The sequence below is a fragment of the Vigna angularis genome, chromosome 2, assembly GCF_016808095.1.
Source record: "Vigna angularis cultivar LongXiaoDou No.4 chromosome 2, ASM1680809v1, whole genome shotgun sequence".
NCBI lineage: Eukaryota > Viridiplantae > Streptophyta > Magnoliopsida > Fabales > Fabaceae > Vigna > Vigna angularis.
Window position 1 is genome coordinate 6,164,620 of NC_068971.1, and position 26,068 is coordinate 6,190,687.

General features: G+C 29.5%; 2 protein-coding genes across 3 annotated transcripts; one reads left to right on the top strand and one right to left on the bottom strand.

Annotated features, from left to right (window-relative positions):
• The first annotated feature begins 12,790 nt into the window (after positions 1-12,790).
• On the top strand, positions 12,791-19,067 carry LOC108329735 (calreticulin-3). 2 transcript variants are annotated; one of them, XM_017564087.2, is made up of 14 exons: positions 12,792-12,944; positions 13,593-13,700; positions 14,205-14,397; positions 15,487-15,745; positions 15,976-16,032; positions 16,136-16,183; positions 16,310-16,396; positions 16,516-16,573; positions 16,670-16,737; positions 16,868-16,960; positions 17,689-17,745; positions 17,838-17,933; positions 18,572-18,595; positions 18,829-19,067. In XM_017564087.2, the coding sequence occupies exons 1-14, from the start codon at positions 12,842-12,844 to the stop codon at positions 18,838-18,840; spliced, it is 1,263 nt and encodes a 420-aa protein (XP_017419576.1). In that variant the 5' UTR covers positions 12,792-12,841; the 3' UTR covers positions 18,841-19,067. The 2 variants fall into 2 exon arrangements, with proteins under 2 accessions (XP_017419577.1, XP_017419576.1); XM_017564088.2 differs by lacking the exon at positions 18,572-18,595 and having other exon boundaries at positions 12,791-12,944.
• Positions 19,068-20,602: 1,535 nt separating this feature from the next.
• On the bottom strand, positions 20,603-25,652 carry LOC108329734 (uncharacterized). The gene is made up of 8 exons (XM_017564086.2): positions 25,249-25,652; positions 24,992-25,054; positions 24,793-24,888; positions 24,332-24,379; positions 23,409-23,480; positions 22,583-22,641; positions 21,145-21,235; positions 20,603-21,025 (listed from the first exon to the last, which is right to left on the bottom strand). Exons 1-8 carry the CDS (start codon positions 25,555-25,557, stop codon positions 20,861-20,863), a joined length of 903 nt encoding a protein of 300 aa, XP_017419575.1. The 5' UTR covers positions 25,558-25,652; the 3' UTR covers positions 20,603-20,860.
• Positions 25,653-26,068: the final 416 nt, after the last annotated feature.

A 26,068-nucleotide genomic window follows, 5' to 3' on the forward strand; every position in this document is an offset into this window, starting at 1 on the left:
AAGTAAATTGGCTCTTCTATTTTGTTCCATTCACTATTTTCCAAAAATCACCATGCAATCCCTTGTAAAAGGAATTGTCCCTCAAATCTTCAAACTTGGAAATGGTTCTTCTTCTAGAGAAATATGTTGGTTTTTTGGAGAGAAGTGAAACACAACAAAATAAAAAATAATTCAATTTATGTTACAAACAATAATAGAACATTGTTATTATAAGACTAAAAGATCAAGAATGAGACAAATTTAAGAAGAGAACAAGAATAAAAATATTGAACACGATTAGGTTGATGCGAGGCATCACTTATTCCTACAATTAGAAGACAACATGTTTCATACTTTCAATGACATAGTGCTATATGACGAAAATTGAAAAACATTATAAACATCACGCAATGTGTCTCTAAAAAAGTGTTAAGTTTAATTTGCGTAAAACTAGTTCGTAAGGTTGATTTTGTACATTGAGTTAGACTTAAAGTCAACTTCTTAATATGATATCAAAACATTTTTTCATTGACACATTGTGCGATCTCCATAAAGTTCTAAATATTTTCATCGTGCAACACCATATATTGAAAGTATTAAAGTTGTTGTCTTCTCATTGTAGGTACAAGTGATGCCACAAATAACTTGATCTTGTATTCTTATTCTTATCCCCTTTTTCAATGTTTCTTTTTCTTTATACTTCAATTTTATAATAAAAACATTCAATTATTATTCCTAATCTAAAGTAAATTGCCTTTTTTATTTTGTTGCATTTCATTGTTTTCCAAAAATCACCATGTCATTCCCCTATAAAAAGAACTATCACTCTGATCTTCCAAATTTGAGAGATTCGAGAGATTTGGTTCTTCTTCTAGGAAAATATAATGGTTTTTGGAGAGCATTAAAATGCAACAAAAAAAAGGTAATTTATTTTAGGTTAGGAATAGCGGAACGTTGTGATTATAAGACTAAAGTATCAGGAATGAGACAAATTGAAGAAGAGATAAGAATAAGAATATTGAACAATATGAGGTTGATGTGAGGCATCATTTATTTCTAAATATAGAAGATAACATGTTTAATCCTTTCAATAGCAGTGTTACATGATGAAAAACGTTATAAACATCACACGATGTATCTCTAAAAAAGTGTTAAGTTTAACTCATAAAACTAATTTTTAAGGTTGATTTCATACAATTGAGTTAGGTTGAAAGTCAACTTTTTAATATGATATCAAAACATTTTTTCATAGACACATTGTGTGATCTCCATAAACTTTTAAATATTTTCATTGTGTAACACCATATAATTGAAAGTATTAAATTTGTTGTCTTCTCATTATAGGTATAAGAAATGCCACTAATAACTTGATCTTGTATTCTTATTCTTATCCTTTCTTTCAATGTCTCTTTTTCTCTATACTTCAATTTTATAATAAAAATGTTCCATTATTATTCCTAACATAAAGGAAATTGGTTTTTCTATTTTGTTGCATTTCAATGTTTTTCAAAAATCACCATTCCCTTATAAAAAGAATTGTGTCACTTTAATCTTCCAAATTTGAGAGATTCGAGAGATGTGGTTCTTTTTCCAGGAAAAATATAATGGTTTTTGGAGAGCATTAAAATGAAACAAAACAAACAAAGATAATTTAGTTTAGGTTAGCAACAGTAGTGGAATGTTGTGATTATAAGAGTAAAGTATCAAGAATGAGACAAATTGAAGAAGAGATAAGAATAAGAATATTGAACAATATGAGGTTGATGTGAGGCATCATTTATTTCGAAATATAGAAGATAACATGTTTAATCCTTTCAATAGCAGTGTTACATGATGAAAAACGTTATAAACATCACACGATGTATCTCTAAAAAAGTGTTAAGTTTAACTCATAAAACTAATTTTTAAGGTTGATTTCATACAATTGAGTTAGGTTGAAAGTCAACTTTTTAATATGATATCAAAACATTTTTTCATAGACACATTGTGTGATCTCCATAAACTTTTAAATATTTTCATTGTGTAACACCATATAATTGAAAGTATTAAATTTGTTGTCTTCTCATTATAGGTATAAGAAATGCCACTAATAACTTGATCTTGTATTCTTATTCTTATCCTTTCTTTCAATGTCTCTTTTTCTCTATACTTCAATTTTATAATAAAAATGTTCCATTATTATTCCTAACATAAAGGAAATTGGTTTTTCTATTTTGTTGCATTTCAATGTTTTTCAAAAATCACCATTCCCTTATAAAAAGAATTGTGTCACTTTAATCTTCCAAATTTGAGAGATTCGAGAGATGTGGTTCTTTTTCCAGGAAAAATATAATGGTTTTTGGAGAGCATTAAAATGAAACAAAACAAACAAAGATAATTTAGTTTAGGTTAGCAACAGTAGTGGAATGTTGTGATTATAAGAGTAAAGTATCAAGAATGAGACAAATTGAAGAAGAGATAAGAATAAGAATATTGAACAATATGAGGTTGATGTGAGGCATCACTTGTTCCTAAATTTAGAAGACAACATGTTTAATACTTTCAATAGCATAGTGTTACATGATGAAAAACGTTATAAACATCACGCAATGTGTCTCTGAAAAAAATGTTAAGTTCAACTCATAAAACTAGTTTTTAAGGTTGATTTCATATAATTGAGTTAGGTTGAAAGTCATCTTCTTAATATGATATCAAAACATTTTTTTATAAACACATTGTGTGATATCCATAAAGTTCTAAATATTTTCATTATGTAATATCATATCATTGAAAGTATTAAAGTTGTTGTCTTCTCATTATAGGTACAAGTGATGCCACAAATGACTTGATCTTGTATTCTTATTCTTATCCTTTTTTTCAATGTTTCTTTTTCTTTATACTTCAATTTTATAATAAAAATGTTCCATTATTATTCCTAACCTAAAGTAAATTAACTTTTTTATTTTGTTGCATTTCACTGTTTTTCAAAAATCACCATGTCATTCTCTTATAAAAAGAATTATGTCACTCTGATCTTCCAAATTTGAGAGATTCGAGAGACATGGTTCTTCTTCCAGGGAAATATAATGATTTTTGGAGACCATTAAAATGGAACAAAAAAATGGTAAGTTAGTATAAGATAAGAGCAATAGTATAACATTGTTATTAAGACTAAAGTATCAAGAATGGGACAAATTGAAGAAGAGAATAAAAATAAGAATATTAAACAATATGAGGTTGATGTGAGACATTACTTATTCCTAAAATTGGAAGACAACATGTTTAATACTTTCAAAGACATAGTGTTACATGATGAAAAACGTTATAATCATTACGCAATGTGTCTCTGAAAAAGTGTTAAGTTTAACTCATAAAATTAGTTTTTAAGGTTGATTTCATACAATTGAGTTAGGTTGAAAGTCAACTTCTTAATATGATATCAAAATATTTTTTCATAGACACATTGTGTGATCTCCATAAACTTCTAAATATTTTCATCGTGTAATATCATATAATTGAAAATATTAAAGTTGTTGTCTTCTCATTATAGGTACAAGTGATGCCACTAATAACTTGATCTTGTATTCTTATTTTTATCCTTTTTTTCAATGTCTCTTTTTCTCTATATTTCAATTTTATAATAAAAAAGTTTCATTATTAATCCTAACCTAAAGGAAATTGGTTTCTCTATTTTGTTGCATTTCACTGTTTCTCAAAAATCATCGTTCCCTTATAAAAAGAATTGTCTCTCTAATCTTCCAAATTTGAGAGATTCGAGAGATGTGGTTCTTCTTCCATGAAAATATAATGGTTTTTGGAGAGCATTAAAATGCAACAAAACAAAAAATAAAGTAATTTAGTTTAGGTTAGAAACAGTAGTGGAACGTTGTGATTATAAGACTAAAGTATCAAGAATGAGACAAATTGAAGAAGAGATAAGAATAAGAATATTGAACAATATAAGGTTGATGTAAGGCATCACTTATTCCTAATTTAGAAGACAACATGTTTAATATTTTCAATGGCATAGTGTTACATGATAAAAAACGTTATAAACATCACGAAATGTGCCTCTGAAAAAATGTTAAGTTCAACTCATAAAACTAATTTTTAAGGTTGATTTCATATAATTGAGTTAGGTTGAAAGTCAACTTCTTAATATAATATCAAAACATTTTTTTTATAGACACATTGTGTGATCTCCATAAACTTCTAAATATTTTCATCGTGTAACACCATATCATTGAAAGTATTAAAGTTGTTGTCTTCTCATTGTAGGTACAAGTGATGCCACAAATGAATTGATCTTGTATTCTTATTCTTATCCTTTCTTTCAATGTCTCTTTCTTTATACTTCAATTTTATAATAAAAATGTTCCATTATTATTCCTAACCTAAAGTAAATTAGCTTTTCTATTTTGTTGCATTTCACTGTTTTTCAAAAATCACCATGTCATTCTCTTATAAAAAGAATTATGTCATTCTAATCTTCCAAATTTGAGAGATTCGAGAGACATGATTCTTCTTCCAAGGAAATATAATGGTTTTGGAGACCATTAAAATGGAACAAAAAAATGGTAAGTTAGTATAGGATAAGAGCAATAGTAGAACATTGTTATTAAGACTAAAGTATTAAGAATGGGACAAATTGAAGAAGAGAATATGAATAAGAATATTGAACAAGATAAGGTTGATGTAAGGCATCCCTTGTTCTTAAAATTAGAAGACATGTTTAATACTTTCAATAGCATAGTGTTACATGATGAAAAATGTTATAAACATCACACAATGTGTCTGAAAAAGTGTTAAGTTTAACTCATATAAAACTAGTTTTTAAGGTTGATTTCATACCATTGAGTTAAGTTGAAAGTCAACTTCTTAATATGATATTAAAATAGTTTTTCATAGACATATTGTGTGATTTTCATAAAGTTCTAAATAATTTCATCGTGCATTACCATTTTATTGAAAATATTAAAGTTATTTTCTTCTCACGGTAGGAACAAGTGATGCCACAAATTAACATGATCTTGTATTCTTACTTTTATCCTCTTTTTCAATTTCTCTCTTTCTTTATACTTCAATTTTATACCTTTTTTTGAAAAAAGGTAATTTAGTTTAGGATAGGAGCAATAGTATAATGTTGTTATTATAAGACTAAAATATCAAGAATGAGACAAATAAGAATAAGAATATTGAACAAGATGAGGTTGATGTGAGGCATCACTTATTCCTAAAATTAGAAGACAACATGTTTAATACTGTTAGCGACATAATGTTACATGATGAAAAACATTATAAACATCATCCAATGTGTCTTTGAAAAAGTGTTAAGTTTAACTCATATAAACTAATTATTAAGGTTGATTTCATACAGTTGAGTTAGATTGAAAGTCAACTTCTTAATATAATATTAAAATATTTTTTCATAAACACATTATGTGATTTTCATAAAGTTCTAAATAATTTCATCATGCAACACCATATGATTAAAAGTATTAAAGTTATTTTCTTCTCACGATAGGAACAAGTGCTGCCATAAATTAACATGATCTTGTATTATTACTTTTATCCTTTTTTCGATTTCTCTCTTTCTTTATACTTCAATTTTATAATAACAATGTTTTATTATTATTCCTAACCTAAAGTAAATTGGTACCTTTATTTTTTTTGTATTTCACTATTTTCCAAAAATCACCATTTTATTCTCTTGTAAAAAGAATTATGTTCCTTGAATCTTCCAACTTTAAGATATTGAAGAGACATGGTTCTTCTTCCAAAGAAATATGGTGGTTTTTGGAACACAGATAAATGCAACAAAACAAAAAAGATAATTTAGTTTATGTTAGGAATCATAATAGAACATTGTTATTATAAAACTAAAGTATCAATAATGAAACAAATTGAAGAAGAGAATAAGAATAAGAATATTGAACAAAAATGAGGTTAATGTGAGACATCAATTGTTCATACAATTAGAAGACTAACATGTTTAATAATTTGAATGACATGGTGTTACATAATGGAAAAACATTTTAAACATCACACAATGTATCTTTGAAAAAGTGTTAAGTTTAACTTACACTAGTTTGTAATGTTAATTATGTATGCTTAAGTTAAGCTTAAAGTCGACTAATGTGATCTTCATAAAGTTCTAAATATTTTCATCTTGCAAAACCATGTTATTGAAAGTATTAAAGTTGTTGTCTTCTCATAATTAAAAGAAATGATGTCACAAATCAACTTAATATTGTATTCTTGTTCTTATCTTCTTTTTCAATCTCTCCTTTTCTTAATCTTTTAATTTTATAATAATAATGTTTCATTATTATTCTTGACCTAAAATAAATTTGTTCTTCTATTTTGTTGCTTTTCAGTGTTTTCCATAAATTACCGTATCATTCTATTGTAAAAAAAATATACTTTCATTGAATCTTCTAAATTTGAGAGATTCGAAAGATATTGTTCTTCTTCTAGAAAAATATGGTAATTTTTGTGGAGTAATGAAATGCAACAAAAACAGAAAAAATAATTTAGTTGAGGTTAAAAATAATAATAGAATGTTATTATTATAAGATTAAAGTATAAGAATTGTAAAAATTAGAAAAGAGAATAAAAATAAAAATATTGAACATGAGATTGATGTAAGACATCTCTGTACTCCAATGAGAACGAGAAGACAATTGTTTTAATACTTTCAATAACATAATAACACGGTGTTGCACAATAAAGAAACATTATAGAAATTAACAATATGTCTTTAGAAAAATATTAAAATAACACTATTAGGTTTAAACATGATGTATAAAATAAATAAGTGCATTTTTAAAAACTATATTTATATTAAATAAGTAAATAAGTGTATTTTTAAAAAAGTTAAATTATGAAGATATATAAAATTAACATATAATTATTCTTTTAGAAAATATATCTTTTGAAAATAAAAGAAATAACCGGTGTTGTTTAATGTTAGTATATAAAGATATACGAAAATATATAGATAATTATCGTTTCAAGAGATTGAGTTTAAAAATAACTATGTTTTTAATTATAATATGCTTAAGCTGTAAAATCAACACGTAATTATCTTTTTCAAAACTGGATTTATTTCAAAAACAAGAAAATGAGTGTACCTTTTAAAGTGGTAGAACCAAGACTTTCACTGAGACGATCGCCGTAATGAATGAAGAGAGGATCATCCAATCCAACCGAGTGGAAACAACAGAAGCCATGGTGAAAAGAAGAGAAAGAACCCTGAAAACAAAGATGCACAAGTTATTTGGAAAACTAATACCGTATCAGAGTTATCAGACATATTAAAACAGAAAACCAAAAAAGAGAAAAAAGAGAAACAGAGAGAACGAACAGAAAACCAGAAAAAGAGAGAAAATAGAAACAGATAGAACATTGACACAGAAAACCAGAAAAAGAAAGAAAATAGAAACAGAGAGAACATTGAAACAGAAAACCAGAAAAAGAGAGAAAATAGAAACACAGATAACATTGAAACAGAAAACCAGAAAAAGAAAGAAAATAAAAACAGAGAGAACATTCACACGGAAACCCAGAAAAAGAGAGAAAAGAGAAACAGAGAGAACAGGGAAGATGAAAAAAAACCTTATTCAGAGAACTCAAAGGAAAAACAGAATATACAATTGAAAAGACTAAAAAGGGTAATTAACAAAGATACAAGATAAAAAGATATAGAAAGATAAGGTAAATATATTTTTTTTAAATGTATCTTTCTAAAATAATAACCAAATAAGATAAATAGAAAAATTTTCGTTTTAAAAAATCCATCTTTTAAAAATGGCTATGTTTTTTAAAATGTAACAGTTTATAAACGGTAAAGATATATAAAATAAATAAGGTATTGTTTAGAAACTGCATCTATTGAAAATACTTAAATAAGTGCATTTTTTAAAGTTAAACGATGAAGATATATAAAGATAAATAGATCACGGTGTGTTTAATGTTGGTATATAAACATATTCGACAATAACTGAATAACTATTTTTTTTATAAGATTGTGTTTAAAAATAAATATTTTTGAATTATAATATTCTTAAGCTGTAAAATAAATACGTAATTATTTTTAAAAGACTGAATTCTTTCAAATGAATAAATGAGTGCATTTTTTTTTTATGTCAAGTTGTGAAGATATAGAAAGATAAGGTTGGATTTTTTTTTAAATGTATCTTTCCAAAATAATAACAAAATAAGTGCATTGTTTTTTAATTAGAATGACACATTATAATGTTGAGTGTCATATTGTTTAGTGATTGATTAATTTTATGGATAAGTGGTTGATTGAATGGTAAGTTATCTTGTCTCTCTATGTATGCATCGATTTATGAAATATTATACTTAATATAAAAAGATATATTCGATTTATTTCATGAAAATCAAATTTGAATTACACTTAGGTGAGTTTAATATTTTTAGTAATCATAATAGTAATCATTGTGCACTTTGATCTGTATTTAGTTTCGTAAAGAAATGACAAAACTTAATTGAAAATTAAAAATTCTTTTTTTTTCTGAAAAATACCATCTCAGAAAATATTTGAAAACATATATCCTTTTTAAAATAGAAATATATTGATAATTTGAACTGAAGAGGTATAAAAAAATTAATGAAATTATATAGAAGATAGATAAATAATTATAATTTTTTTTTAAAATAACTAAATATATGTATTTGAAAATGAAAATATTATTAAGGTTATATAGAGATAAATACAAAAAAATTCGTTTCAAAAAATGTATCTTTTAAAAATGAATGCAAATTTTAAAACATAACACTGTTTAAGTATGAATATGTATGAAACAAAGAAGTGTATTTTTTAGAAACTACATCTATTGAAAATGATCTAAAAAAATGTTGAACGTAATCATTACTTGTTTTTAAATTATTTTCTTGGTTGGAATCATTACCTAATGTCAATATATTTTCTTCAATATTTTTCACAATATATTAATTTGTGTGTAAATGATATGATGAAGATGAGTGTAAATATGTTGAAAATTTCCTTAACAAATATACAACAAATCTAATAAAGCTTTATAGCAATTTAAATTTTTTATGATAGGTTTATTAAGAAAAAAATTTATTGGTGAAACATAACACTAATGAAACATAAGTTTAATATGAGATATACTTTCAATTTAAAACCTTAAAATAATAAATTTATGAATTTTTTATTTTATACACTATTTAATTTTCTCATTTTTAAAACTTCAACTCACACTTAAATCTTAATGTTTATGATTACCAATATGTTTTTAACACCAATATTATAGAATCTTACCTAAATTCCTTAATTACTTCATTAAACTACAATTATTTCATGATGTTCATTTTTGTATGTATTGATTCATGAAATATTATATATAATACACCAAAAAGATATGAATAAAATGTCGATTACATGGGAAAAAAAATTAATGGGTCAATGTTTTTTACCAATTACAGTCATAGTTATTTTAAGATTGTTTTATCTTATTTTGATTTGTATTTGTTTTCTTTAAAAAAAATGAGAAAATTAAATTGAATTTTGAAAAAATGTCTTTTAAGAAGAATTTTATCTTTAAAAAACTTGAAAACATATCTTTTAAACATTAAAATATATTTAATCTTAAAGATGAGATAATCTTAACCTAAAATTTGGAAAGATATATTTTTTTAAATATTATTAATTTTTTTTTATAAAAAATCAAGTTTAGATTTGAAAAATACGTTTATAAAATTATTGAAAGGATGTCTTTTTGCGGAAAAATTTTATTTTTATCATAAAATAAGGAATGTTATTACGGTAGAATACTTAGTTTCTCAAATTTAGATTGTAATTTTGACTAATATCTCAACACAAATTTTGTCTCAGATTTTATCATAAAATTATTTATTATTTGAAGAATTTATGATATCAATTAAATATTAAAATATAGTTATAAGACTATTTAAGATCACACTTGTTCACTCTCAAATTATCACAATTAACTATTATTTATACTTATATATAAAAAAAGGATTTTTTTTTATACATTTTTTTTCAAATTTACTTTTTTAAATAATCATTATTAAAACGAAAACAATTACATTTCCATTTTTACTATTTAAAAGTAGCGTTAATTTAAATTTAATTTTTTTTATATGAAAATAATTCTTTTACCATTTTAATTTTTTTGAGATCACTATTTACTTAATTTCAGTAAATTTTTTAAAAATTAAATTATCTGTCTATAATAAAAAAAAGGACACAAATATAGTTCATGTGTTTCCAATAGTATAAATAATTTATATACATACACATTGATATTTATGTTATTTACAATTCATTTATCCAATTTAACCGGTCATCCATCTAATACATAGTTGGTTAAATTTTTAAAGCATTAACTAAAATAAACTGTTAATTTCCTTTTATTATTTTAATTTATTTGTATATATTTTAAATATTAATTGTATATGCATAATTTAATATTTTTATAGTTTTTGGACAGTGAAACTTTTGTATGCTTTTTTTATTAATATTGTATATTAATAAAAATAATCTTAATGCTAGTCTTTAAAAGTTGCTTTTGAAAGACATCTTTTTTTGTGTTTATCATCTTGGTAAAAAAGATTCACGAAATAACATAATAATTTCAGTAATCTATATGACAATATAAAAACATTATCATGTATATAATTTTAAAAGAAATGGGCATCTTTTAATCATGGAAATGGACTATCATCAAGATATCACACTCCTACTTCCTACACCCCATTATTTGTTTTTATGCATCTCCTTAATTTATAAAATACACGTTTTACCCTTAAGTCAATCCTAATTTGTTCTCTTCCAACCCTTTGTCCATCTGCATCCCTTGCACCTACCTCTCTTACATCATCACGCAAAAATACTCTCATTTTGTTCAAAAGTGTTTCGAAAATTATTTCAGGATCTACAAAATACTTTCCCCAACACTTATTTCAAATAAAATATTATATTTCAGACTCAAAAATACATCCTAAAATACGAAAAAAGTTTTCGAAATAGATATTCTAGAAGTTATTTTTGAATCCGAAATACATTCTAGAATACTTTTCATTCTAAAATGTGTGTTCTAAGATGTATTTTCAGATTTAGAAATACCTTTCAAAACAATCATTATGTAGAATATGAAAAAACAATTAGATAGGTGTTTGGAAACTTTTTTTATATCTAAATTGGGTGTTGAAATATAAAAATATTTTTGAAATTATTTTAAGTGTAAGGTCAATGACAGTCACAAAACACTCATTCACACTTTCTCCTTGTTTAGATTATATTGGATGTTCTTAGTTAACTTCCTTCCACTTTCGCAATGTCCGAACTCCAAATCGTATAGGCAAGTAGATGTCAAAGACACTCTAACACTCAAGTCGGTAATCTAACCAATCAGGATCATAGTAAAATATTAAGTTCGCAATAAATACAATCACCTACCTTCTTACCTTTGACTTGTATTTACAGAATTGAAATGAATTTATGATTAGCAAAATCATAATCACGGTCAATCATTTAATAAGTAGGACTTACCGATAAATTTGATTAAAAATTATACTTAAGGTTACTTAAAGCCTACAGTTATCCGCCTTCATTATTTTTGTGGCCGACCTATGTCATACGGTACAAAAATAAATATTTTTTAAAAGTAATTTCAAATCCTAAAATACCTTTCAAAGCTCTCATTCTAAAAAAAAATTCATATATTTTAAATTGAATGTTTTGAAAAATATTTTCCAAATTCAAAAGTATCTTCTGAAACCTCTAATCCGAAAAATATAAAATAATGAAGTGTAACAAATTTTATTATATTTTTTATGAATGGTAGTGTGAGGATTATCACTTTTATGGGGGTGCAGGAAGAAAAACAGGAGGTGCATGATGAAGCACCCTATAATTCACATAAAATAAAACGAAGGAACCAAAAAATTAATGTGAAGATGGCTACGTTGACTGTGTAAGTCACCATTGACTCTTGGTACGCGTTGTTCAAGTCGTCTCGAAAAAACGAGGAAAGAGATTCAATTGAATACAAAATGTGTGGTTTCACGACTTTGCAAGGACTTTGACTTCTTCTTTATCCCCTTTTTGTTAAATAAAAATGACACACAAATCCAACAAAGAACCACACCATTGGCTATTGCTACGTCAAATTGGCCCTCTACACCACAATTTCAACACTAATTACACTTCAATCATCCACATCATTAACACTAAAGACCACGCCAAAGAACCATCACAAATCTATCAAATAATCAAACTTACAAATTAATATACTTCATCTCTAATTAATCTTATTTTTTCACTGATTTTTTTAAGTGATTTTAGTCTCATCGATTCAAATAATTCAATGTTGTAAGTATACTATTTTGGTATTACATATTATAATTATGATATGAGTGGAAACTAAAACTCTGATAATTAGGTGGTTTTTTTAAGGAATGAATCGCTGAAAAAACATTACACCAAATATATCAAATGGGACATGAACCTGATTTATATAAAATATTCAAAATCTCAAAATAATGAATTTATAGATTTTTTTTACATAATATTTCATCTATATTGATATACACACTTAAATTCTCAGCCTCAAATTTTAGAATTAGAGGAACTGAAATCACACGTTTGTCACGTTTTGAGACAGAATTATACAGTTATAATGTTTAAGGAGCAAAAGAAGGATTAAACATTTAACTTAATGTGGGACAACGATTGTACTTTAGTGCTGGCATTTAAGTAATTATGATGAGATGAAGAGGGCAAAGAAGTGCATTGCTCCTCTATAAGTAAACTCCACTCTGCAACTAGCAGTAAGCAGTGACAGAAAGCAAATATTTGCGTATTCCGCAGATGGCGGAAAATTCTTCAACGGAGCTGAAAAAGTTTGTGTTTTTTTGTTTGCTGCTGATACAAGTTGCAGTTTCTGAAATTATATTTGAAGAACGCTTTGAGGGTATTCTTATTTTCTTCTCTGTTCGTGTTTTTTATGCTTATTATAATATGTGTGTGTGTTTCAATTGTTTCCATACGTGGGTAGGTAGTTCGTTAGAGTTTTGGTGAATAGTTAGTTAATTGGTAGTTAAATTGATGATTCATCATATATTTATATTTACTCTAGTCCACGTGTATATTTATATCTATATATATTTAGTATGGTTAATGTGTAATCAATTTTTCTTATTTAGTAAATTTTAATTTCTTAGATCACTCTTCTCCACCAATGATGTCCAAAACCAACCTCCATTAACGATTGTTCCTTGTTTGTGTATGAAGAAAGCACCAGAAGAACTGTGTTTGATTTTTTTCATGTTTTCATTTCCAACTCATAATTTTTAACTGATAACTACACCGAGTGTCACTTTCTTTTTTTCACTTTTGTCTTTTGCTTTTCACAACTTTGTGTAGCTTCTTTATTCACAAAGGCAAATGAAAAGAAATGATGCTGAGGGCATCATTAATTAAAATGAAAAACTGAAAAAAACAGACCAAACAGCGCCTACCAGGTCAAAGGTTTCAACTTATGTTTGTAGTAGTTTGTGGTGGTTTTTCACTGATGATATGAATATATGATGAGTGTGATAACGTGTTGGTTTTTGTGAAGATGGATGGCGAAGTCGGTGGGTAAAATCAGACTGGAAAAGCAGTGAGGGCAAAGCAGGTTCTTTCAAACACACAGCTGGGCAATGGCATGGTGATCCTGACGATAAAGGTGCTTTTAGATTTATTATAACTTCAGTAGCTTTTGCTGCATATGAATGTGAAACGAATTATTGTAAGTTTTGATTTGTAGGTTTTAGCAACACATGAACATTTGCATTTATATTAGTTGTATCAATGTTTCAATGAATGGATTCTTTCTCTTTATCAACATATTAATAGGCTGAACAAGGGTAAGAAGAAAGAAAGACAAACATCTATGAGTCAATGATCCAGTTAGCATATCTGTTAAATATAACAACATTTTGGTGTCAGTTTCTATTTTTTGTTTAAATATAAATATAAGGAACTTTTTTGAGTAACTTCATAATAGAGAGAAGCTTTGGATAGACAATGCAGAATAGAAGTCAAGGGAGAGTAATTTACTACCACAAAATTTCAATTAGTTGATACACTTTACATTCTGAGGAACATCTATTGCTTGCTTTCTTAATGTGTATAGTAACAGAAATTTGGTTGGTCTTGTAACTTGTTTCCATTTTCTGGAACATTGTAGGTATTCAAACATCCAGTGATGCCAAACACTTTGCCATCTCTGCTAAAATACCAGAGTTCACCAACAAGAACAGAACATTGGTCCTCCAGTATTCTGTAAAATTTGAACAGGAGATTGAGTGTGGTGGAGGTTACATCAAGCTTCTCTCTGGATTTGTTAATCAAAAGAAGTTTGGTGGGGATACACCTTATATGTATGTTCCTTCTTCCATGTTTTCCACTTTGTTTTTGCTTCTTGGTTTATATCAAATGAACGAATGGTAAATCTGCAACCTAATAAGTAACATTTTTAAAAAAGGAGTAATCAGTTTTGATCATCTCCTCTTTTGTATGATTGTTTTCTAGAAGTTTAAGTAAACTAATGATAACTACTCTATTTATAATATGCACTTGCAGTTTTAAAAAAATACAAAATGATCATATCATAACATTTGTGACTTCCTCAATTCTCCATCTTAAGCTACATAGATAACAATGGTGCCTAGCTCATTACACAGTCATACAAGCTGTTGAATATACTTGTCTGCTAATGAATGGACCACACAGAAGACTATACATTAGTATTTCATACTTTAATATTTTGATAATTTATACCATTAAGCCTAGTTTTTTTTTCCACCTCAAAACAGGACATTGGAACAGAATTTTGTTTCTTTACAAGATCTGGGAAAGGGTCTCTGGTTATAAGTTAGTCCAATGTCTAGAAAATGGGAAATTGAGGCATCTGACTTGTAAATTCATATCGAACATTACTTGTTTTATAAAACTGTCACTCCGATGTTTTATGACCCCACCCTTCTAGGTACTGGTTGTACTATTTTTATGATGTGCCGAAGTTCTGTGTGATAATGTGATGCACACCACATCAGATAATGGATTGAGAATTGGAACTTCCTCAAAAACAAATTTATGAACCATGTTAATATATGTTGTAAGGTTTTCTGATCAAAACGTATTCATCATTATTAGAAAATGGCATCCAAGGGGTGAAATATAGCAATTTCATTAGAGTTTAGAAAGTCCTGTTCCAAAGTAACATACAAAAGGAAAGTTTGTGCTTGTTGATCTCCAAACTTCAATTCCATATACATGTTATTTTTCTTTTTTTATTGGCATGCTTTGATCATATCATCTCTTTTTTCTTCACCTTACACTGTTTTGATTAAACACTTTATGTACCACATAGCTTGTAACTTCATTTTTTTCTTCTTTGTCCATGTTTTCTATTTTTACCTTAAAAAGGAAGGAAAGAAAGAAAAATCATGCTGACACATTTTCTGTAGTTTAATGTTTGGACCAGATTTATGTGGCACTGATACAAAGAAACTCCACGTGATACTCTCCTACCACGGTCAAAACTACCCCATAAAGAAGGACCTGCAGTGTGAAACTGACAAGTTAACTCATTTCTACACATTCATTCTCAGGCCAGATGCCACATACAGTGTCCTGGTTGATAATAGAGAGAGAGATTCTGGAAGCATGTATACAGATTGGGATATTCTTCCTCCAAGAAAAATCAAAGATGTCAAGGCCAAAAAGGTTTCCATTTTAGCTGTTTTATTCAGTAGTAACTTCGCATGTTGTCCTTTAGCATATTGTGATGTTTTTGGTCTTATGCATATCCTATAACAATATTATAACTCGGTTTAGATTTCCTGTTTTGCCATAGCGAGAATCAGCTTATCCCTATCAGATGATATTATTGAAATATCTTTTTTGTTTCTGACAATAACTTGTATTTTGAAATTAAAACTTCTTCCAAATTGCAGCCTGCAGACTGGGAAGAAAGAGAATACATTGAAGACCCTGATGATGTCAAACCTGAGGTATCCAAAAGCTCTAACTTTTCTCTAATGATAATAGAACAAAAAGTTGGTAGTTTTGGTCCATGTGATTACAAGCTCATTTATTTGGTTATTGCTATTGCAGGGATATGATTCAATCCCAAGAGAAATTCCTGACCCAAATGCTAAAGAGGTTAGTGTTAGTTCCTTGCTTTTCTGGATTGATTGATTATTGGTTTTCTGATGTGATGACTTCTCAATAGAGTCTGATTAATGAGTTTTTCTTTTAATTTCGTGCAATTTCTTCCCTTTTAATTAGCCTGATAACTGGGATGAAGAAGCGGATGGGAAATGGAAACCACCAAAGATACCGAATCCAGCATACCGAGGACCATGGAAAAGAAAGGTTTGTTGATGAAGTTTGGGGAGCTAACCATTATGGCTCAAACATTAATATTTCCTTATTCCTTTTCAGATTTTTTTTCATAGTCCATTCTCTCTAATTTGCAACCTCTATGTTGACAGAAAATCAAGAACCCTAACTACAAAGGGAAATGGAAAACTCCATGGATAGATAATCCAGGTATGTTCAAATGTATAACTTGGTTCTATGTGATAATTTCATATATTTTTATGCTACTAAGGAATGCTTAGACTTCATTTTTTTTTCCTTTTTCAGAGTTTGAAGATGACCCAGATCTTTATGTGCTTAAGCCTATCCAGTATGTGGGCATTGAAGTATGGCAGGTATGAAGAATGTAAATTTCCAAATTTGGTGTTGTTAGAACTCTCTCTCTCTCTCCCTCTCCATGAAGTGAAAAGCTGTTAGGCTATAATGGGTGGATGCATTAGTATAAACCAAATATTTTTGTTTCAGGTTAAAGGCGGTTCAGTTTTTGACAACGTTTTGATATGTGATGATCCTGATTATGCAAAACAAGTTGTTGAGGAAGTGTTTGCCAACAGGGAGGTGAGTTTTAGCTCAATATCCTACTAGTAGGTGGAACTTAGGTTACATATTAAATAGTATCTAATATTTTTTCCATATACAAGTGTATTGACATTTTCCTTCATTTTATAAGCACTAGCTAAATATGTTATTTATGTTATCTTTCTTGGTGAAATAGTGTCTATACTTTTAGGCTGTAATAATTAGTCTTCCTGATATTTTTTAATGAAGTCTGTAATGAATGTGTTCGATGTAGTCCTATATAATCCGTTGTCATCCATACTAGGCCGTAAGTAGAGTCAGTTGCAGGTTATTTGGATGAAAAAGTTTAAGTTAATGTGATTACAAATTATACATTAACCAAACAAACACTCATCAAGAATAGGAGATACCTTGAAGCTTGACCACATACGGTAAATTAAGAGACTCAATTTTATGTTATGACAAATGATTGATGGGCTTTGGGATACCAGCTTAGCTGAAATGTCAAAGTTCGTACTGATGCCTAACATGATCTTATTTGGAAATTAAAGAACTCAATTGAAAGTTTAACACGGCATGGACAGATATGTATGTAACTATGCAAATTTAAAATGTATGGTCTAGAAAACTTAATCAAGTCTTTTGAATTCATATTTCATTTGTCTAAAAAAATGTCCATTTAGTAAAAGAAAATATATTCAATTTCTCCTTAATATGTATCTTCTTGCAATACATGTTAAGATGACCCTTGATCTTTGGCATCTCAGATTGAAAAGGAAGGTTTTGAGGAAGCAGAGAAAGTGAGAAAAGTCAGAGAAGAGGAGGTAGACAGACATACACTTTTGAGCTCCATCATCCATATTTGGTGAACCAGGTTATTTGCTTTTTTCCAGGACCCTAACTCATTTTTCTGCAGGAGGCTCAAAGAGCAAGAGAAGAAGGTGAAAGACGTAGGAAAGAGAGAGGTCATGATCGTAGATACCGGGACAGATACAGAGACAGATACAGAAGGGTATGTATCATACACGAATACATTCATTATTTATGCTTTTGCTTTTTTAATGAATCTTCAAACCCTTTTGAGGACAAAACAAATGACATAGATACTAGTTTGGAACAAAAATCCATTACTAGAACAGTGTTCTGGTATGTATAAAAATGTTTTTTGACCTATCATCTGTGTTAAAATGTGTGTGGAAGGTAAACCAATTTTCCTAATAATATTATGGAGTAAACTTGTGGTAAACCGTTTTTGGAGCTCAAGAGTTGGAGATCTGATATCAATTAAAGATATAATTAGGATGAACTTTGTTTTGAAGTATTAGTCACGGTCATTGAGCTTAATCTCAATAATGTATTTGACAGAGAATAAAGAAATACATAGAACTGATTTATTTCTTACTCACAATGACTTGGGCAGCAAACTGTTGAGACATAATCCTAAAAAACATAACAAAAAATGTTCGTGGAGTTATGATGGAGTGATAAATAGTATTCTCCATGATGTTCTTTTTTCAAAGAAAAGGGGTTCTTTTCATGGTTATGTATGTTTTAGGTTTGGATGCTGATTTTCCCTGTACTTTTTGTTTGCCTTGTTTTGCAACAAAAATGTAAAACTTTTCTTACACTTTGTTGTTTTCCTCTGTCCAGCATCGCCATTACGACGATTATCATGTAAGTTGCATTTTTTTTCTTAAGTTAGTGTCTCTAAATGTTAGATTCATTGAGATAGAGGTGGCATTTTGATGATCAATCTCAAAATTGTTTAGCTTTTTTATATTCGAACAGTAGCTTTACATGTCATAACAATGATTACAATACATCAAAAATTAAAAAACTAAACTTGAGAAAAAAGTTGTCTTTGTGGAATTAGTGTGATTGATTTGCCATCTTTCTTTGATCTGCAGGACGAGCTTTAATGAGATGAAACTCCTTCTCACTGTGTGGTTGATAAGAATATTGAGCTTGTTGTGAGTTATAGTTACATTGATAGTGATGGTATATTCCATCTCATTTTAATTTCCAAGGGAAACTTTTTAAATAAAAATATTGTATTTGTCGCATATCCATGTATAATTTTGGTCTTGTCTTCTTTCGCTTGTCATGCATTCACTTTATATATTGGGAACCTAAGCCCATTTTGTCATTGATATGAAGCTTACTACAAGCAACATAACCCAGAAAAGAATTAATCGCTAGAGAGATTAATGTATTTCCAAATGTCAAATATATGATATACTATAAAGAGTAGAATATAACAGTTGAAATAAAAAGAATTAATATTGTTATTAACTCAACTAAGTCATTTACAATTCATAAATAAATGTGTGAAACTTAGAACTTTTGCAATCTTAAAATACAATAGAAAAGATTGAGAAATCGTTATCATGTTTGGGGTTATTGAAACACTATTTCTTGTATAATTTAAGTTTAGCGAAAACGTATTGTAACTGCAACAGGCTTTTACATAGGAATTTCATTTTTGCAAAGAAAAAAGAAAGGAATTAAAGCAAGAAAGTTTCTCGTTGCTCAATGCTCTTTTAGCAACCTTGCTAGGATCACCTATGCTGCTTTTAGTTAATATTTGTAAATTAAGTAAAAGTAAATTAGATAAATGGACCAACTAAGAAAGAATTTGCGAAACATAGAACATTTTTCGTTGTATGTTCAGAGTTACTCAAAATGGGTGACTTCAACATCCCTCGTGCAGGCTAAAGCCCGAAAAGGAACCGCAAACATACCTTATAATATTTGCAGATAGAAGAGACAAAAATAAAAATAGTTTTATGAGATAAACTAATTTATAAAAGTTCTCTCAATTAAATTTAGATTTTTAACTCTGAATAAGTTAATTTTGAATTATAAAAGAAGTATTTTATTTTGTCTTCTTCCGTTACATTTAGATAAATCTGTCGAAGAGATTCAAAATATTCACAATACATTTAGGAATACACGAGTTATTAAATGCAGAAATAGTGGTGAAGATGTGAAAGGTTGCACGCGATAAATAACCCAATCATTAATAATTAGGTATATAATTTCTATAGGCTCCATTCGAGATAATTTTGCCCTTTCAAACTAGCAGTTTCAGATGAAAAAAGACGTTAAGGGAAAAAAGAAATATAAAGAGCTCGATGCAATTTTGGAAAAAAGAAATATAAAGAGCTCGATGCAATTTTTAGTCATTCTTCGTTGATGTTGTTATGATAAAAAAAAGTCATTCATTTCCTCAAATTAGGAGTTGATGAAATACATGAATTAGATAAGTTTTCCTTCCTATAAAGCTCATGCTAGATATTAAGTCTATTTGGCATCTCAACCAAATTAACACATTAAAGTACATCTATCATTTCTAGATGAGTTTTATTTTGAATTACAATAAATTCAATAAAAAAAACTTTAATTTACTCTGGATGCAATGCTAACATGGTATCACACTGGGAAACGAGGATAATAAAGCTGTAATATCTTTCTTATTCATGGATCGTGTGGTTTTAGCATAGAAAATAGTTGGTACCTTCCAGCAATGAAGTGCCCAACTCTATATAAGTTGGTTAACTGTATTCAGTGAATTCAAATAACTTCAATAGGAAATTCGTAGTTATCGCGGCCATAAACAAATTGACGTGCATTCCACAAACCTATAATGGGCACAAATGATCCCAGAAACATCACACAATATCAGGGGAACCAAAGTGACATTCGTGTCAAAATTTCAATATATAACAATAATTAGTCAATCTAAAACGGAAAACTTAAAAGAAGTTGCTGTTTCAATGTTTACAAGCAAATCGAATTTAAATTTCTTTTCATATGGGCACAAAGCTTTTAAATATGCAATTAAAATGATTAAAAATACTACATAAAGGGTCAGCCTAAAATTTCATTCAGGGCCAATGTCCTCAAATAACGCTTTCCGAGGAAGAGGAAGCTAGCTTATCATCTTCTACGCACAGGACCAGAACTTGGTCCACGCTGTACTGCCGGTCCTGGCTGCTGCTGTGCTGGAGCACCAGGTTGCCCGCCAGGTTGGTCTTCGGGCATATTCATAGCTTGAGTAACGGCATTCATTAATATGAGTCCAAGAGGGATCAGGTACATCCACTGGTATCAAGAAACATTCCAGATGAAAAATATCAATTCAGAAATACATACATTTATAGTTTATTTCGGGGAAAAGAACAAGTTATGGGTTTAAAGATCATGCCAGCTTGTATACTCACATATTTAGCCCAAAAGGACCTCTCTATTGGCTTTATACCCTCGCCATCTCCCTCCTCTCCACCAAGAGCATCTTCAGCAAATATTGGAGTTCTGCGGAAGCAAAAATATTTGTAGAATTAAAAACACAGAGAGCACACTAGTTAAAACATGTCAAAATGATGATGGATGCAGAAGCTACTTCTTGTGTGATTTTAAAAGGCCAAAAGCAAGAGATGCAACCTTCAATTATTTTCAGTGTAGTTGTATTTTTATACAATGAGCATATGAGAAATGTTAGTCACATACTCTCTCAAAGACACTCTTTAAGAGAACGGATATATAGTTAATGATGAGATTACGGACTAAATACAAGTAAATAATTGTATAATTCTACATTATCCTTGAAAAGTGCTATTTTGCAGAAAAATCAGTGATAAAGAAAGGAGTGTGAAACTTGAGGAAGAATGTGTTGATAAAGACAGACAATAAAGGTATAGTGCGAGTAAAAAGACGAGAAATTGAATGTCAGAATACTTGCAGTGCAGAAATAACCATGGAACAATAGTTAAAAGTCCTTATCCCTTGATAATATAATCAGCACAAAGGCCACAAAAGAGTCAAAGAACCAGAAATCACATTATTTACAAGGAAAAGACACCTCCGTAGTAGAATATGGGAGAAAAAAGGGTGACAATTTTCAAGATTTCAAGTATCAATTTGAAATTAACTAAATTTAAGCATTACCATTTGGAAGGGGAAAAAAGATAACGTTAGTACAAGAGAAATTACATGGAACATTGAGAAAAGACCTTTAGTTTCAAAAGTGTGTACTCAGATTTAATAAAAGGGACTCATATTCACTGGAAAATTCATCTAACAGACTTTCTTCTATACCAGTGATAGATATATGAGAAAACCAAACACTATGCCTTATTGAAATCTCTTTTCAATGAGAAATATAGAAAGGCAGAGAAAGTGATAGGGGATTAAAAGTATATGTAAGAAAGAATAAAAAAGGCGGGAAGTAAAGAAGTCAGTTAGCAGTTTGTTAGAAGTATATGAGAGTATAAATAAAGAGTTTGTTGAGAAGGGCGGGGGAGGATAGTTTTGTATTGTTTAGTGTGAGAGGGGGGAAGATTAGGCTTCCTTGATAGCTGTGGGAACAAGTGTATTTTCTTTCATTCACTAAATACAATCAGAGGTTATTCACTGTGTTGAGTTTGTCTGGTGTGTGTTTCTACTCTTTTTCTTAACTTCTTGATTAAAGAAGTCTATCAGAAAGAGAATAGAAAAAAATGTATTTGCCATTTTTTAATACTACTGCTACTACTACCTTAGCAGCCATTAGATAGGAACACTGTATATGCTTTTCTACTACTGTCTGTATATTAATGAAAGGCTGTTGCTATCTGTATATTAAGTAAAAAAAAAGTTAACAATTAAGAGACGAACATATACCTTGGTGCCTGTTCACTGTTCTTTAGAACTGTGTGAGACCTGAAAGACCACTTTGCAGGCTAAAGCAAAAAAAAATGCACAATATTAGCATTTTCAGTGTAAAATCAGGCAATAGCCAAAAATTTTAAGTTTGCACAGGCTTATAAATTGATTTGAAAATGTGCACATTGGGGTTTTTGCACTCCTTATAACTCTCAAGAACAAGGACAAGTTGTGGGATGATATGTTAACAAATCAACCTGAACATGACTATAGATAATGGGATCTTCAGATAGTTTCTAAAGGCGTAATACATGCTAATTTTACTCTTTCAAATAAGTATGGATCTGGATATAATACATTAACAAGTTAACTGTCTTCTGTCTAAATTGCCCCCAATCAGCTTTGGATCTAATCACACTTTTATCTTGAAATGCAAGATCATAAATTATTTCTTTTTCCGTTGACAAACAGTCATCATTATAGAAGCTTTACAAACAACTATATTATGGAAACAATTAATAAACCATTGAATAATTATTTATTTATACATAGTATTGACATACACCAATCATACTAGATGCTTAAATAACTATATAATTATATATGCCAAATTTAAAACAAAAGAGATGAATATTTTTGTATTTATATCATGATGTGTATGTCAAGGAAGAGATAGTATTAGTGACTCCTGGTACAACAGTCCCTACCTTTTCAAGACGTCAACTGTGTACAACAAGAGGAAGATAGAATAGACCACAACAAAATATGTTGAGAAGTTTTAAAAGGTTTAGCTAAGCTCAACGAAAACCAAGAAATAAATCAGTAAAATGTACAAGTGACTTACAAGCTTCAGTAATCTAGGATAAGAGCAAGACCCTGGGGCACCATAATTGACAGCCAGGACATTAACACCTTCCTGAAACAGAAAAACTGAAAGTGAGTCTCTATGAATTAAAAAGAGATAAATGTGAAGAGAGATATATAAAAAAAATACAACCAAAGTTCTTTTGTCTCCTGGTTGAAGTATTCTACACTATAGCATAGGGAATACCACCCATGGTCCCATGGTTTCTAGTTTTTTTTTCCATCTACATAAAATGTGCAGAGGAAAATACTAACATGTAGCCTTAAGGCACTTGCTGAGGAATAAAAACTATAATTCAAAAATGAAAAGTGTTCATGAGAAGGTTATTTCTACAAACTACTCAAAGGCTAGCATGGCTAATAAACTAGGGTAGTTTTAACCACTAGAGAGGCTGATCAAAACTGTGTTTTTTATCGTAGAATCTAAGCTGTATAGATAGATAGTTAAGTGAACCTAAAGAGAAACCGTTAAAAAAAAGATTTTACTCTAAATGGACTTTATTGAAATTTATATTTGATGAAACATACAGAGTTACTTGATAAATGTAGCTTAATCAATATAACGGGGCAAAGACTAGGTAGATTTTATTGTTGTTATATAACTAATTCATTTGTAGTCCACATTCCTAAAATTATTTACAGAATAGCTGAAGTAAAGCATGTCATGATCTCAGATGCACAACAGATAACCCATACTATTCTACATATCCTTCTACAAACCAGATTACCCAAATCTACATCATAAGACTTCCAATACTTCTCCCACATTTCCAGAAGACAGTTGAGTCTAATTATCAAGTGACACAATGTAAGAATTTGAACTCGGTGGAGAAATTATCTTTGAAAATACAACACCACAGATGCAGCATAAACAGCATACTTTACTTAAATAAGGAAAATTACCATGTGTATTACAAAATGCTCCTCCAATCCATCCCCTGGAAGACATCTCTGAATTCAGAAAGGCAAAACTGTTAGTTCTACTTGGAGTCAACAGCTCAAAAAATCACTGCAACACCAAATAGAGGAGCCGCAGCCACTTAAACAGTGATCTATGAAATGAAAGTATAATAAGGACTAAAGCTTTCAACAGACATTCTTAGAGTGAAAAAGAGTGCCAGCAAAAACAAGAAAGAGAGAGCAAATGAAACAAACTATCCTCCATAAATATCACAAGATAAGTGCAGGAAAAAACATGCCAGGCATTATTGGAACAAGGTTGCTAACTACCATAGCACAGTACCACCCTTACTTACAGCACCAAAACAATGCAAGAACAGGAACAAACAAACCAAGGACCTAAAAGTAACACTCCTCAAGCACAAACCCAACTATTAAACCATAGTACTAGTGATTATACTTACTGCCTTCACAGAAGAAATTATATATTCCCGGCCAGGAGGACTCAAAACATTGGACGGCAATCTAATCCTATAGAAATCATCTCCTCGCAACAATTCCTGTAATAAGAGAAGAGTGTTACATCTTTATGCAATGCAAACAAGCCAAAATACAAAAACAGTAACACGTACAAAAATAGTTCAATGAAAAACAAATAATTACTTGAAAACTCTTCTTCTCAACGTCAGTCAAAGGATCCCGCTTAAACCGCAGCTTCGTCAGCGTCTATCACAGATCAAAACCGGTTTTCAGCACAACAACACAAATCTCGCATATATTATATCCAGTATAACTCAGTGGAATCGGAAAGCGACAGAACATTAGCGGATTTGAATAGAAGCAGATTGGAAGCGAATCGGATATCAAATCTTCAAATCATAATAATAAGCAGAGAAAAAGAGAGATGAGAGGGAAGAAACCTGGCCGCCGTGGCTCCAAGTCTTGAGGCGAGCAGAGAAATTGCCAGCGTCGGAGAAATCGGAGTCGCCGAACGCGTGTTGGAGAGTAAACTGGATCTTGGAATCGGAGGCGGACTCCGAAAACCTCTTCCGAGAGGTGGAGGTGGCGGCGGTGGAAGGTGGAAGCGAATCGGAGTGGAAGGAGGAGGAGCGTCCACCTTCGATGCCGAACTCTTCGTCGTCTAGGAGAAGCTCGTCGGATTGAAAACCTAGAGCACAAGTTAGCAACAGAGTCACCGGTAGAACCCACCGGAAGAGTAGCACACCCATTCTCTCGCCGTCTACTTTTCCAAAGCCCGTGTTAGTGGTATGTGCACGGTGGTTGATAATTGATTTCGTTTTTCTTTTTCTTGACTCTCCAGTGGCATGTTGGAAATTTCAATCTTTTCTTTCTTTTACCTTATATGTAATTTTTATATAATTTAAATGAATAACATCTAATGAAAAACCACATTACCTTTTCTTTTAATATAAGGTTAAATAACTTGTGCTTCATATTTAGTTTTTGGTTTAATGTCTCGGTGGTTCCTATTTTAGCCTAAAATCTCAAATAGGTTCTTATTTTAGCCTAAAATCTCAAATAGGTTTTTCTTTTTTTCGGTTCTCAATTGGATTTTTCTTTTGTAAAATTGAAACTATTAGAGGTCTGTTGTCAAATTGGATAAACAATCGTTTAAGTTTGGGTTACGTGGCATTAAAAGTGTATTCATTAATCTCACGTGACATTAAAAACTAGTTTTATTTTAAAAATTTGGATTGCACAGATTACACAGATGTTGAA

What these genes read in the sequence shown, in the direction of transcription:
- LOC108329734 (XM_017564086.2), bottom strand. Translation starts at nt 25,557, where the DNA reads ATGGGTGTGCTACTCTTCCGGTGGGTTCTACCGGTGACTCTGTTGCTA. An exon ending in ATCCTAGATTACTGAAGCTT is followed by an intron (nt 22,642 to 23,408) that starts GTAAGTCACTTG and finishes TTTTTGCTTTAG; the next exon opens with CCTGCAAAGTGGTCTTTCAG. An exon ending in AACAGTGAACAGGCACCAAG is followed by an intron (nt 21,236 to 22,582) that starts GTATATGTTCGT and finishes TTGCTTCCGCAG; the next exon opens with AACTCCAATATTTGCTGAAG.
- LOC108329735 (XM_017564087.2), top strand. Translation starts at nt 12,842, where the DNA reads ATGGCGGAAAATTCTTCAACGGAGCTGAAAAAGTTTGTGTTTTTTTGT. An exon ending in TGGGCATTGAAGTATGGCAG is followed by an intron (nt 16,738 to 16,867) that starts GTATGAAGAATG and finishes TTTTTGTTTCAG; the next exon opens with GTTAAAGGCGGTTCAGTTTT. An exon ending in ACAGAGACAGATACAGAAGG is followed by an intron (nt 17,934 to 18,571) that starts GTATGTATCATA and finishes TCCTCTGTCCAG; the next exon opens with CATCGCCATTACGACGATTA.